This window comes from Xenopus laevis, chromosome 6L (assembly GCF_017654675.1).
Source record: "Xenopus laevis strain J_2021 chromosome 6L, Xenopus_laevis_v10.1, whole genome shotgun sequence".
Classification (NCBI taxonomy): Eukaryota; Metazoa; Chordata; class Amphibia; order Anura; family Pipidae; genus Xenopus; species Xenopus laevis.
The window spans coordinates 40,705,552-40,719,210 of record NC_054381.1 but is presented as its reverse complement, the minus strand read 5'-3'; the positions used below and the strand labels follow the sequence as shown (position 1 = coordinate 40,719,210).

Genomic DNA, 13,659 nt, shown 5'->3' with positions numbered 1-13,659 from the left:
ATCTTGCTGCTGGTTGTTAATCCTCATGGTTTCTGTTTTGTTAGTGTTGATCTTGAGGCCAGTTTTTGCTGCTTCCTCTGATAGACGTGTGAGTTTCTGCTGTACATCTTGTTGTCTGTGCGACAGGAGGCTGACATCATCTGCAAAGTCTAGGTCCTCCAAGATTTTAGTGAAGGACCAGTGGATTCCTGTGTTGGCATTTTGTGTAGAACTCTTCATAATCCAGTCTACTACCAACAGGAAGATGGTTGGTGACAACATGCAGCCTTGTCTCACCCCCGTCCGCACTTCAAAAGGCTCTGTCATTCTTCCTTTATGCACAACCTGGCATGTGGAGTTGTTGTAAAGTTGTTTGATAATGGAGATGAATTTTGGTGGTATCCCATAATGTGCCATAAGTTTCCAGACGACCTCTCTATCTACGCTATCAAAGGCCTTCTCAAAGTCTACAAAGATTGTGTAAAGTGGAGACTGCCATTCCAGTGATTGTTCTATGATGATGCGCAATGTTGCAATGTGGTCCGTGCAAGATTTGTCCTGCCTGAAGCCTGCTTGCTCATCTCGCAGTCGTTTGTCTAGAGCCTCCCTCAGTCTCAGCAGCATGATTCGTGTGAGTACCTTGCTAGGTACAGATAGGAGCATGATGCCTCGCCAGTTGTTGCAGTTGGAGAGGTCGCCTTTCTTGGGAAGTTTCACCAGATGCCCTTCCCTCCACTCTTTTGGCACGCTTTCCTGCTCCCAGACTTTCTGAAGCAGTGGGTATAGCATGTTCGTGGTTGTTATGACGTCCGCTTTTAGGGCTTCAGGTGGGATACCATCTGGACCTGCTGCTTTCCCAGCCTTGATTTCTTTTACTGCTGTGATGATCTCGGCTCTACTGGGTGGGTTGGTGTTGATGTCCAAAAGGCTGTCTGCTGGTGGGATGAGTGGAGGCTGCTCTAGAGGTGGCCTGTTGAGGACTTCTGCAAAGTGCTCGACCCATCTTGTTCATTCTTGGCCTTCGTTGGTAATGGTGCGGCCTTCTTTGTCCTTTGTTGCACATAATGGCTGTGTGTTCTTGCCTGCGAGAGTTCTGGTGATCTCATACAATCGCTTCATGTCCTGTTTCCCCGCTGCCGTTTCTGCCTCCTCTGTAAGGTCGTGGATGAATTTCCTCTTATCCGCTCTACAGCTCTTTTTCACCATCCGATTTGTCTCCCAATACTGTGCTTGGAGATCCATCTTTTCTTGATGATTTTGACGATTATTCATCTTCTGTTTGAGTTCTTTTCTTTCAGTCATAAGATCCCATGTACCCGGTGACAACCATTCCTTGTGCTTTCTGTTCTTTTTCCCCGGGACTTCTTGGCAGGTATCCCTCCAGACTTTCTTCAGCTCCAGCCAGTGGTCTTCCACCATCTCTTTCTCCAACTCTGCTAGTGCCTCAAAGCGGTTCTTCAAGCTGCACTGGTATTGTGTAGCTTTATTTGCATCTTTCAGGCTCTGCACATTGTATTTGAATGCTGGCCTCTGTGCCTGGTCCCTGTGTGCCCTTAGCTTCAGCCTCAGTGTCGCCTGCACTAGGTGATGGTCTGACGCAGCATCCGCCCCTCGCTTCACCCTGACGTTTAGTAGACTCCTCCTCCACTTTCGACCAATGGTGATATGGTCGATCTGGTTCTCTGTCTTTCCATCAGGGGAGGTCCAGGTCTTCTTGTGAATGCTCTTGTGCGGGTAGACGGTGCCTCCAATGACAAGCTCGTTGAAAGCACAGAAGTCCATGAAGAGTTCTCCATTTTCATTTTTCTCCCCCACTCCATGTTTGCCCATGATTAGTTCTTTTTCAGTGTTGTCCTTCCCAACTTTGGCATTTAGGTCTCCCATGAGGATCTTTAAGTCCCTTCTATGTATCTTATCAATAGCTGCCTGCAATGCACTGTAAAACTCTTCTTTCTCTTCTTCTTTTGCAGTGTTAGTAGGTGCATAACACTGAGTGATGGTAACGTTTCTTTCTTTGGACTTGAATCTAGCTGACAGGATTCTCTCTGAGATTGGTTCCCACTCCATCAATGCCTTGGCTGCCTCTGCTGTCATAAGCAGTCCAACTCCATACATGTGCTGTTTTTGTGGGCCAGAGTAGATGATAGTTTCTCCGCTCGCCAGTCGTTGTTGTCCGTTTCCTGTCCATCTTATTTCACATAATCCTAGTATGGTGATCTTATAGCGGTCCATCTCCTTGGTCACTTGTGCTGTTTTACCGCTTTCGTAAAGGGTGCGGACATTCCATGTTCCGATCTTTGTTTTGGTCTTGGCTGATAGAAGATTTATCGGCGCACTGGCTTCCCTAGGGCTTTCACCGGATTGCGTCATAAGCTCTGCTGGAGAGAAATCATCGCCAACCAAGTTGCTTTCTGATTGTGTCGTTGTGGTTTCTGTAACAAATTATTTTTTTAACGAGAATGGGTTGTTAGCCCATAGCCCAACCCCCGACCTGGAAGGCCAGGGACTGCACTTCGTCTGGTCTCTATCCTTTGACCTGTCTGGGTGGCCCTGCCAGGAGTATAAGCTCCAGCCAGCATAGCTCTCTGGGTTATTGAGACACTCAAGCCCTCCCACCACGTCAAGGTAGTAGTCCATGGGAGAGTTAGTAGATACTGCAAATAATATTCTTTTTCTGCAGAGACTTGTTTAACGCCTATACATTTCATACATACATTCAAGGTCACAGCCACAAACTTCCATTTAATAAAAAGCATAAAATAAATGTTAGCATGTTATAATTTGTTACTGCTGTTGCTGTCAACACAAAACCAGCTCCTCTACAGCAGAATGGCAGGGTGAGTGAGCCATAAACCAGGGACATTCTTGAGCCAATTGATGCAGGTCAGGACTCAGGGACCAAGGTACTGAAACAATGCCTGTCCCCCTAAAATGGGGAACCCTTCTGTGAGAGCCAAGGCGTGTGTTTTGCACTCATAGTTGGCGGCCCATCAATCTAAAGTAATTATTAATTGCTGATAAAATTCTTATTCTTTTGTGATTGTGCAGGAAGAGGGTATTATTTGCCACTCAGACACACATCCTAGGCAACCTGCTGTTAACAATCTCTTTTAAAATCAAGTCCCGCTCATTGACAAATATATCAAAAGCCTGGATTCGAAAGGTAATGGCACCCTAGAAATTTGATTGACTCTCTCAATAAATACCACAGCTATCAAAATTGCTGGCGCTACAAGCTAATAAGTTTAATTTTAGTGTTTGAAAACGGTGATGCCCATGGCTTTTAATACTTTCCCTGGAGTACCAGTAAAGTTGTGATTCCCATACACTATAAAATGGCTGCCAGTGGAGTTTTGATTGCTCCAGTTTTATTATTGAAAATTATATTCTTTTTAATATCCCCATTTGAAGTCTTAAAGTGGACGTTCACCTTTGGACTAATGTCTAAAAGTAAACAGCCAATGTTGTTAAAAAATTAAAACATTTATAATTGGCATTGGCTTTTAAAATTGAAGATATCTACTTCTGAAACTAGTCTTTCCCAATCCCCGATTCCCCACCAGTAGAGGGGTCGCTGACCCCCCTGCTTGTGACAGCAGACCGTATCCAAAGGATAAGGAAGAAGTACCTTTGACGTTCCACGGGTAATGTCCATACCCCTTTAAATTGCATGTCATTGATCTGCAGTAACAGGAATCCAAGCAGGGCAGTTAATCAGAGATTGGTTCAGGAACGGCAACTGAAGTCGATGTCTTGGTAAAGCTTCATTTTTAAAAAACAACCATGAGTTAGTCAAAGGTTTTAATGGCATGGGCTGTTTACTTTTGGACATTTGTCAGAAAGTGAACATCCTCTTCAAATTTATTCTGCCATCCTTCAGTTAAATCTGAGAATATAACAGCAGGAAAACGCCTAAGCAACCATCAGGTGTAACTTTTTACCCTTTCAAACTGCTTTTTCTGGTTTAATGTATGTATTAGTAAGTAATTATTTTTTAACTAAAAAAAGTTTTGTTTTTTTTAACAGATACTTCCTGAAAGAATTCCAAGCCTGTATGTGGATAATTCAGCCACTAAGGTATATTAAACTATACAGAACCTTTGTGTTGAAAATGCCGCAGTATACATTTATAGGAATTATTCAAAGCGTTTCAGTATTTTAGTATTAATGCTGCTGGCAACATTTCCTCTACCATGTATGCATATTTTCAGGTGACAGGTGACATATTTGTATGTGCTTTCACAACAGAAATGAAGCATCTCTGTGTATGTGTCCAAAATACCCAACCAATTATGCACACACAGAAAGCAATAACAATAGGCGCATCATTCTTGTAGCGAGATGTAGCATGGCTGATTCTTGTGATAAAGAATATATTGCTTGTAGCTACTAAAGACTTTGGGTTCAGGTCAAAATCAGATTTTCTTGCCAATTAGAAAATACACCATTTGTTTAGAGAACAGCAAACACATTTTCATTACTGTTCTTAGGGTACTAGCACCTGGGGAAATGTATCGGCTCTGGAATATAAGAACTACTGTAGACCTTGGATCATGGCAAGTAAAACACATTACTCATGGCGTTCCAACTTAATTAAGGGAAATTTCCTTCTTTCACATTTTCTCGTGATTAAGCCGGATCTCTATGAGTAATGTTTTACATGCAGAGATCTCTCAGAGATTTCATACCTCCCAACATTTCAAAAACGGAAAGAGAGAGAAAAAGATCTGCCATACGGACTGTGGCGAAATTGTTCTGACCATGCCTGTTTTATGGTCACACCCCCTAAATACCACATCCATTTTACAAAATTTGGCAGGTTATGGAAAGTTTGAACACATTTCTGGGAGTTTAAGGGCAATGTTTGATGTGTTATGACAGTTTTGCTAATGAAGATGAATTGCCCTTTAAGCTGTGAGTCTCAGTTTTCTCGAGACTTGCTTATCTTAGATTGTTACAAATGTATCCAAGTGCAAGTGCTGAGTGTTCTGTGCTCTTTGCCAAGAGCCTCTTATTTAATTAAAGGTGGAACCATCACAAAAATGTAATCAAAGCTTCCTCTTACTGAAGTAAGAAGCTTTCTAAATACAATACATTTAAAGTTCTGTATTGTTTCTGAAATTATCAAGTTTATATTCACTATTCCTTTCTCAGCATCTGTTTCTCTTAATTCTCTCTTCATACAGCAGCTGGATGTCAGATTAATGATCCAATATATCTTATAGGAGGGGCTTCCTTTACTAGCAGATATATTAGAGCTCACTCAAATAACTGATTCTAGTACAAACAAAATACTGCCTTTTGCACAAATTCTGCATGTAGAGAGACATGATGTCTGGTGATTTTAATAGAGTGAGCTCTGATACATCTTCCAGGCAAAAGGAGCCCCCCTATAAGATACTGTATATTGGATCTAACTGTCAATGAATATCTGACACCCAACTGCTGCATGAAGACAGAATGAAGAGAAACAGATGCTGAGAGACGGATAGTGAAGGTAAACTTGATTATTTCAGAAACAGTTCAGAATGTTTGATTGTATATAGAAAGTTTCTTACTTCAGCATGCTGAAGCTAATATTAAATTTCCATTTTCGCTATATTTCCCCTTTAAATTTTAGAAACTTTCCCCCATATGTAATAAAAGGCACTAAGTTTGCCCAGGAGCAGTAACCCATAGCAACCAATAAGATGTTTCCTTTTAAACAGGTGACCAGTAAATGCTGCCTGCTGATTGGTTGCTATGGGTTACTGCCCCAGGGCAAACTTAGTGCCTTTTATTACATAACCCTTAGATAAAAGGCACTAAGTTTGCCCAGGAGCAGTAACCCATAGCAACCAATAAGATGTTTCCTTTTAAACAGGTGACCAGTAAATGCTGCCTGCTGATTGGTTGCTATGGGTTACTGCCCCAGGGCAAACTTAGTGCCTTTTATTACATAACCCTTTTTGTATCATTTTCTGTCTGTTCAATGCAGAAGATCAAAGAGAAAGTTAGGTTATTTTAGTAACAGGTTGAGCTGTCAAAATTGGGACTGTCCTACGCATTTACCAGACAGATTTACCACTGGCGACAAATCTCTGTACCCTAAGATCTGTAATGAAATATACAGTATTTGCTATATTTGGCAAAATCGGTTGTAAAGAATTTGGTATTTGTGCAAATACAAAATTAAGCATTTAGTATATCTATAGTGAAAATATATCAATAATTAAATTTTTAGCAGAAATTTGGAGTTCCAAGTAAACAGATGTTAATTAGGGATGGGCGAATTTTCTCGCCTTGTTTCGCCGAAAAAATTACGCCCATAGACTTGTATGGCGTTGTGCGTCAAAATAAAAAGACGCGCGTCCATAGACTTTAATGGGCGTCGCCGACATTTTGCCAGCGGCAAATTTTTGCCGAAACGAAACGGGTCAAATTCGCCCATCCCTAATATTAATGAATCTTAAATATAAGCAATATTTTTATTATAAGAGCCACAAGAATTAGCATTTTCCTTTAGTTTTAACCTGGTGTTCTGTTTCCCTCTATTCAGCTGTATGGTGAAAGTGTTTCATGTGCAGGAAGAGCTCTGAGAAATGCAGTGAGAAGTCAAACACCTGAACTGATTAGGGATCGCATGTATCTGACATGTATTTGCAGGTAAGTTGCACAATATTGACCAATCAGAATCCTGAAAGTCAGTCTGTGTGTGTGTTAACTGTAGAGATTGTAACTTTAAAATTCCAATGTAGTATTAATTAATAGGTAAACATTTAATACTTGATTGTTCTTTTTTTAATTGCAGAAAAAGTTGTGTGGGGTCTGAATTGGTGGATTGGTTGCTGCAGCACTGCCCCTTTGTGCAGTGTCGATATACTGCGGCTAGTATCTGGCAGATATTATTGAAACTCGGGATTCTACTATCAGGTTAGTTTTGCAAAATCATGGCTATGCGAAATCTGTTGTGTATTCAAAATGAAGCCTAATGACACATGGTATGTAAGCATTTTGTAGAGGAGACTTTTCTCCTGAAAAGCAGCAGTGGCAAAGTTGCTTCCTGATGCAGACAGATGGAATCACCAGTATGCTACACTTGCAGACAGTTGTTACGTTATAATGTGGATGGACTAATGTTTCCAGTGATAATTGTGCAGGCATTCCATACAAGGCAATTCAAATGGAGATGTGTTTTGCACTGCTAATCTTACAGACAAAAGTTGGGGGGCAAAAATGCTTTTTAATCTCCAAGTGTGATATTTGGCTTTGATTCTGTTTGTACTTTCCACAATGCTTAAATTTACTTTTAACAATGCTGGAATTTTACATCTTTAAATGTGTGCTCTGATTGCAATGCGGTGCATGAAATAGATTGTATGTCAGCATGCAATGGAAGATACCCTTGCGTGCCTGCCTTACACATGCAAAGTATATAATCATTCTTTCAAAATCCTTTATTTAGTCTTTAAAAGAACATGCCTCTAACTTTACAGTTTGTTTGCATAAAATGTGTATCTCTGTTATGCATCAGACCATGCCAGTAGCAGCAATTATGTTATTTAATCATACTTTAGGGAAATGCCTTTTATCACATTCTTAGAGGCCACAATGGAAAAATAAAATCTTCACATATTTCTGGAAAAGCTACTCCAGAAAGAAACTTTGGAAGGGGAAGTTAGTGAATCTTGCGTGGTTAAAAACTGCTTATTTTAAGTAACAAGTAGCATGCCATCTTAGGCCAAAAAAAGTTAAGTTAAATTTTTGTCATGCTAAAGTTATTTTAAAACAAGAGCAGCAAAACGGAACTCTTGTAATTGTCCATAGTATAGTCTCACAGGGGCAAATTTCTAGAAGCTCTTTTCCTGCAAAATTAATTTCCCATAATTTATATCATAGACCCCCATAGGGACCTACCTACAAGGGTGTGACACTTGTTTGCAAATCTAACTGGACCAACTTGCCAGTGACACCTGAAATAATAGCCTTTAGTTAGCACAGGTAACTGTTCAGCAGCTGGAAATGTGAACGACTGGTGTCTATTACACTGAGCATATGCAGATTCATTTGCAGCTATACTCCCCTCTATTTACATCTCTGCACAGCTTGGGAGAAAGCAGCTTCTCAAACTGTCAAAATCTCACTTTATGACTAAGCATAGTGTAATAACACATATACCGTTATAATACACAAAAGCTATAAATATCTTGTAAATTATATCCTTATAAACGGTGAGTTCTGATTTCATCAGTTATAAATGGTGAGTTCTGATGTCATTTCTGTCACATGACTCACTGAAATTTGTGTATTATAATAAATAAAGTACCCCCAGTTGTAAAATATGAGGATATGACCTGTATAAAAAAAAAGTGAAATTATATAGTGAATAAAGTATCCTTCTTGTAAAATATAAGGATATTAAAAGTTACCAAGGAGTTCCATGACCATATAAAAACACAAGAACGAAGGTGTTTTTATATGGTCATGAAACACCTCTGTAACATATAATATCCTTATATTTTACAAGAGGGGGTACTTTATTTACTATATAATACAAGAGCCATGAGTATCCCGTAAATTATATACTTATAAACGGTGCTTAGTGATGTCATTGGTTATAAACAGAGCTTAGTGATGTCATTTCTGTCCCATGACTCACTGAAACTTGTGTATTATAATAAATAAAGTACCCTCTGTTGCAAAATACGAGGATATTATAAGTCACCTCGGAGTTCCATGACCTTCGTCCTTGTGTTTTATATGGTCATGGAACTCCTTGGTAACTTTTAATATCCTTATATTTTACAAGAAGGATACTTTATTCACTATATAATTTCACTTGGAAAGCAAGGGTAATTAAAGATCAAGAATTACAATGGGTCCTATCAAATTGACTACATTGGGAAGGGTTTTGAGCAAATCATGGCCTGTATGTATTAAATATGTGCTGTGTTTTTGGGGTAGTAATTTTAGGCCATCAGATATACCTTTTCTTCTCATTAGATCCATGCTGATTCTAATTGTTTTATCTCAGAAACAATACTTTAGCTTTCATGAGAATAAATGGGGTTCCACTTTAATTGAAATGCACTTTCTTTTGATTGTGTGCTTAATGGTGTCAATTGTGATATATAGGGCAAATAAAGCGTGGATCTGATTGGAAGAATTTCACACCATAAGGGCTAGTCCACACGGGGAGATAGCGACGCGTTTGCGGTCGCGGCGACAAAGCGCCGCGACAGTCGCCGCGACCGGCGCAGGCGACAGTTTTGTATGGGCGCCTATGTAAAAACGCCTGTGCTAACCACACGAGGCAATGCGCTTTTCAACAGTCGCCTGAAAAAGCCTGGCGAGGCATTTTCAGGCGACTGTTGAAAAGCGCATCGCCTCGTGTGGTTAGCACAGGCGTTTTTACATAGGCGCCCATACAAAACTGTCGCCTGCGCCGGTCGCGGCGACTGTCGCGGCGCTTTGTCGCCGCAAACGCGTCGCTATCTCCCCGTGTGGACTAGCCCTAAAGCTGCCCTGAGAAAAAAAACTTCTGTTCTCTTCACAGTTCTTTTGATATTTAATGATCCCCAGTTTTGTTGGTGTACAGGGAGAAGACAATTAACTTTCCAGCAGACTTTAACTGCCATTTAAGAGATGCTGATCAAGTATTAGTTGAGGCATTACCAATAATAGGATATATATATGCAAGTTACCAAAAAGGAAGGGTGAGAAGTTCTTCAAGCTTTTCTGAGGAACATACAAAAGCTCTGTGTTGCAAGCTATTTGATAAGTCCTGTTTGTCAGCAGAGGGAACCACAACTCATGGTTAATACTTTTGTTTCTAATGCAGTGGACAAACAACTATGTTTCCAAGATGCTTATGTGTTCTACCAGTTTTCCTCTGAAGAATGTGGGGACGCTGCCTGTGAATTTGGCAGAGATAAAGGATGGCTTGTGGGTGTCAGACTTTTAAAGCAACTTGCCCCTCTCGTTCCTCTTACATCAAACATGTGTGATGTGTAAGTATTCTTGTGGTTTGATTTATATGATAATTTTTTTAAAAATACTTGTGAGATTTTGTGGCAGAAGTGGGGTGCAGCAAGCATGTTTTTTGGTTGTAGCGAATATCCTTACCCATAGAAGGTTCTTTGGGGTATCAGGCACGGTAAAATAACACAGATATGTATGAGATATGCATCCCAACATTTATTTAAATGTCACCATTAACCTTGGTCTTACAGTGAACTATACTTCCAATGTGTATTCCATAAGGTTAATGAATTAAATGCTGCACTTACCCAATGACCTGTTTCTAAAAAGAGTAAGCTAATTGGATGTATAAAGAAAGAAAATCAAATCAGAGCTTTCCAATTTCTCAAAAGATGTTACCTTCTGGTGGGGTAGGGTAGACACAATTCTGTTTAGACTAATATGCTCCTACTGATTTGACCGTATCTTTGTATAGAATCAAAACAAGGGGCTATTTGTTGATTGGAGAAGTTGCCATTGTCTGCAAATTAAATATATGCCCACGCAGGGCCGGACTGGGAGTAAAAAGCAGCCCGGGCAAAAAGATCAAAGCAGCCCATATGTAAACATGCATTGGTCTTGAACTCATCCACTCATATATTGGAGTTAAAACTGCAAAAAATGATGTGCATTTAAGTGTAATTAATGTAAAATATGTGAAAGATTCTGCAGCCTTGTGCCTTTATATGGTCACAGAACAACCCCTCAGTGACTTCTAATATCCTTATCATTTACAGTAGGGGGTACATTATCCCTTATAATACATGAGTGATACTCAGAGTTCCCTGTATAACTCAGCCTGTAGCCTTGTGCCTTTATATGGTCACAGAACAACCCCTCAGTGACTTCTAATATCCTTATCATTTACAGTAGGGGGTACATTATCCCTTATAATACATGAGTGATACTCAGAGTTCCCTGTATAATTCAGCCTGCAGCCTTGTGCCTTTATATGGTCACAGAACAACCCCTCAGTGACTTCTAATATCCTTATCATTTACAGTAGGGGGTACATTATCCCTTATAATACATGAGTGATACTCAGAGTTCCCTGTATAATTCAGCCTGCAGCCTTGTGCCTTTATATGGTCACAGAACAACCCCTCAGTGACTTCTAATATCCTTATCATTTACAGTAGGGCAGGGGCACCCAGGTTATTTGTCATTTACATCAGTCCAACCTATGTCACACAGGGCATCATTGCTCACATAGTGCGTGGGCATTGAAAATAATGTAACTCGTAGGAATACTTGCTCTTTCTGTGTTTGCTGTTTTAATTGGGAGATCTCAACACACAAACTGACTCTTCGTAGAGAGTACTTGAATGATTATATTTTTATGTAATATGTTTATCACTTTAAATATGTGTATATTTTTAAGGTCATACATCAACATCAGTTTTAGTTGCTGCTTAGTTATAAATGATATAATGAGCCTATAATGGGTAGTATAGGTAAGTAAGTCACTTCCCAGCTGGGGCTGTTACTGTTGCTTTGTCAATTTATTTTTTTATTTGTTACTGGGACCTTTTATTTTTAGATGGTACTTTTCTTTTTGTAGAAGAAGAAGACATGAAAGCTTAGAAGGTGAAGGAAGTGAGGGGGTTAACTTATGTTTCCTGTCGTTTATTTTGTCACAACTTGATAGGGTCACATCATTCAAAACATTTAGTTCTTGTCCACAGTCAATACATAGAATAGCATAGTTTCACCTATAATCTAGTGATAAAAGCTGCTAAATATTACAGTCAGCTCACAGTTGATGAGGATCATGATAAAAAAATTAGATTACACTGGCCACTCACTTACTTTATTCAATATACAGTTAAAGATGAAAGCTGCACCTCCCCCAGTAGTTGAAGTCAATCTACAGGATACCGAAAGCATAACAAAGTAGGAGCATAGTTCTGTGCTGCGTCTGCTGCTTCTTCCCACCGCTGGCTGCAGAAGGCAATAAATAAGCAGACAGGCAGCTCAGGAGCCTGCCGTGCGGGGGACTGAGGAGCAGTCCGGCGCTGCATCTGCTTCCGGTTTCTGTGACTGAAGAATCACCGCCCACTCTGCCCAGCTTTGCGCATTTAAAGGAGCAGTCGCGCACTTGGGCATGTTCAACTTCTGAAAAATCTTGCGAGCGGCCCACTTCAGCTAAATATAAAGCGGCCCCTCGGGAATTTGCCCGAAAGTACAGATTGCCAGTCCGGGCCTGTGCCCACGGGTAAAAGGGGGTTGTTCACCTTCCAAATATTATTTTCAGTTCAGTTGTTTTCAGATTGTTTACCAGAAATAGTTTGTCAATTGATTTCCATGTGCTTTCCATAGTGACGTGCTGGTTAGGAAAAACTTAACCCGCACCCAACCTAACCCTCAAAATGTTGCTATTGTAGCTAAACCAGGTTCATACCCACATCACCTTGCTCTGTATACAACTTCTGTAGGCTCCTCTGGTTCCAAGACACAGAATCTTCAGGAGCCATGGATGAGTGTACTTCGCCAGTCTGACCTGCACCCAACCCTAAACAAAATTTTAACCAGTGGTCAGCCCATGGATCACTGTGGCTTTTGGGACAAGCCACACATCACTAATGGACTACATGCAATATGTGTAGCTTTGGATTTTCAGAGCTGCACATTGTGGCTTGATCCTCAAAGGGAAACTGTCTTGGGAAAAAATGTTTTTTCCAAACGCATCAGTTAATAGTGCTGCTCCAGCAGAATTCCGCACTGAAATCCATTTTTCAAAAGAGCAAACAGATTTTGTTATATTCAGTTTTGAAATCTGACATGGGGCTAGACATATCGTCAATTTCCCAGCTGCCTCCAGTCATGTGACTTGTGCTCTGATAAACTTCAATAACTCTTTACTGTTGTACTGCAAGTTGGAGTGATATCACCCCCTCCCTTTCTCCCCCAGCAGCCAAACAACAGAACAATGGGAAGGTAACGAGATAGCAGCTCCCTAACACAAGATAACAGCTCCCTGGTAGATCTAGGAAGTTTTTGAGAAATGGATTTCAGTGCAGAATTCTGCTGGAGCAGCACTATTAACTGATGTGTTTTGGAAAAAACGTGTTTTGGAAAAAACATGTTTTTCCATGACAGTTTCCCTTTAAGGGAGATGGGTTGAACATTAAGTACTTAGGGACCCTGCAAAGAACAGCACCACTACTTGCAATGATGTGTGCAGGTAGTGGTGCAGGTATATTGCATTATGATATGCAAGCCAGCTATTTTGCTAACTGCTTTTCAGTGATATTTAATAAAAACTAAAATTGTTCAGGATTTTTATTAGTAATTTATGCTCACTGACCTGTGTTAGATGGGAAGTTGAACCACTTAAATACTGGATATTATTGTTTTAGCTCTGTCAAAAGTCACTATATGGCAAGCAGGTGAATTCAGACTGCCAGAAATGTGACAAAAAAAAATTATTATTACATTTATATAGCTTAAACTACAAAAGTAGTGAAATATACAGCTAACTTCTAGTGTAATAAGCAAGATATAATTAATCTTTTAATAGATAAACCATTACCATGCGCTACTCTTCATTATGTACAGCGCAGCGAAATATGCTGGCGCTATATAAATAAATGTTAGTAATAAAATTAATAATAATGTACAGTCTCTCCTCCTGTACAAGAAAGTATTCTGTTTTACTTAATAATAATACATTCTGTTAAA

At 40.0% G+C, this 13,659-nt stretch overlaps 1 protein-coding gene across 2 annotated transcripts in view; it reads left to right on the top strand.

The window, feature by feature from the left end:
* rapgef5.L (Rap guanine nucleotide exchange factor 5 L homeolog) overlaps positions 1 to 13,659 on the top strand; it is a 155,099-nt gene that overhangs the window by 26,508 nt on the left and 114,932 nt on the right. For both annotated transcript variants that reach the window (XM_018267362.2, XM_018267361.2), the window contains exons 2-5: positions 4,006 to 4,056; positions 6,518 to 6,624; positions 6,770 to 6,891; positions 9,800 to 9,968. In XM_018267362.2, the coding sequence (XP_018122851.1) occupies positions 4,006 to 4,056; positions 6,518 to 6,624; positions 6,770 to 6,891; positions 9,800 to 9,968 (449 nt within the window). The remainder of the gene's footprint in view (positions 1 to 4,005; positions 4,057 to 6,517; positions 6,625 to 6,769; positions 6,892 to 9,799; positions 9,969 to 13,659) is intronic.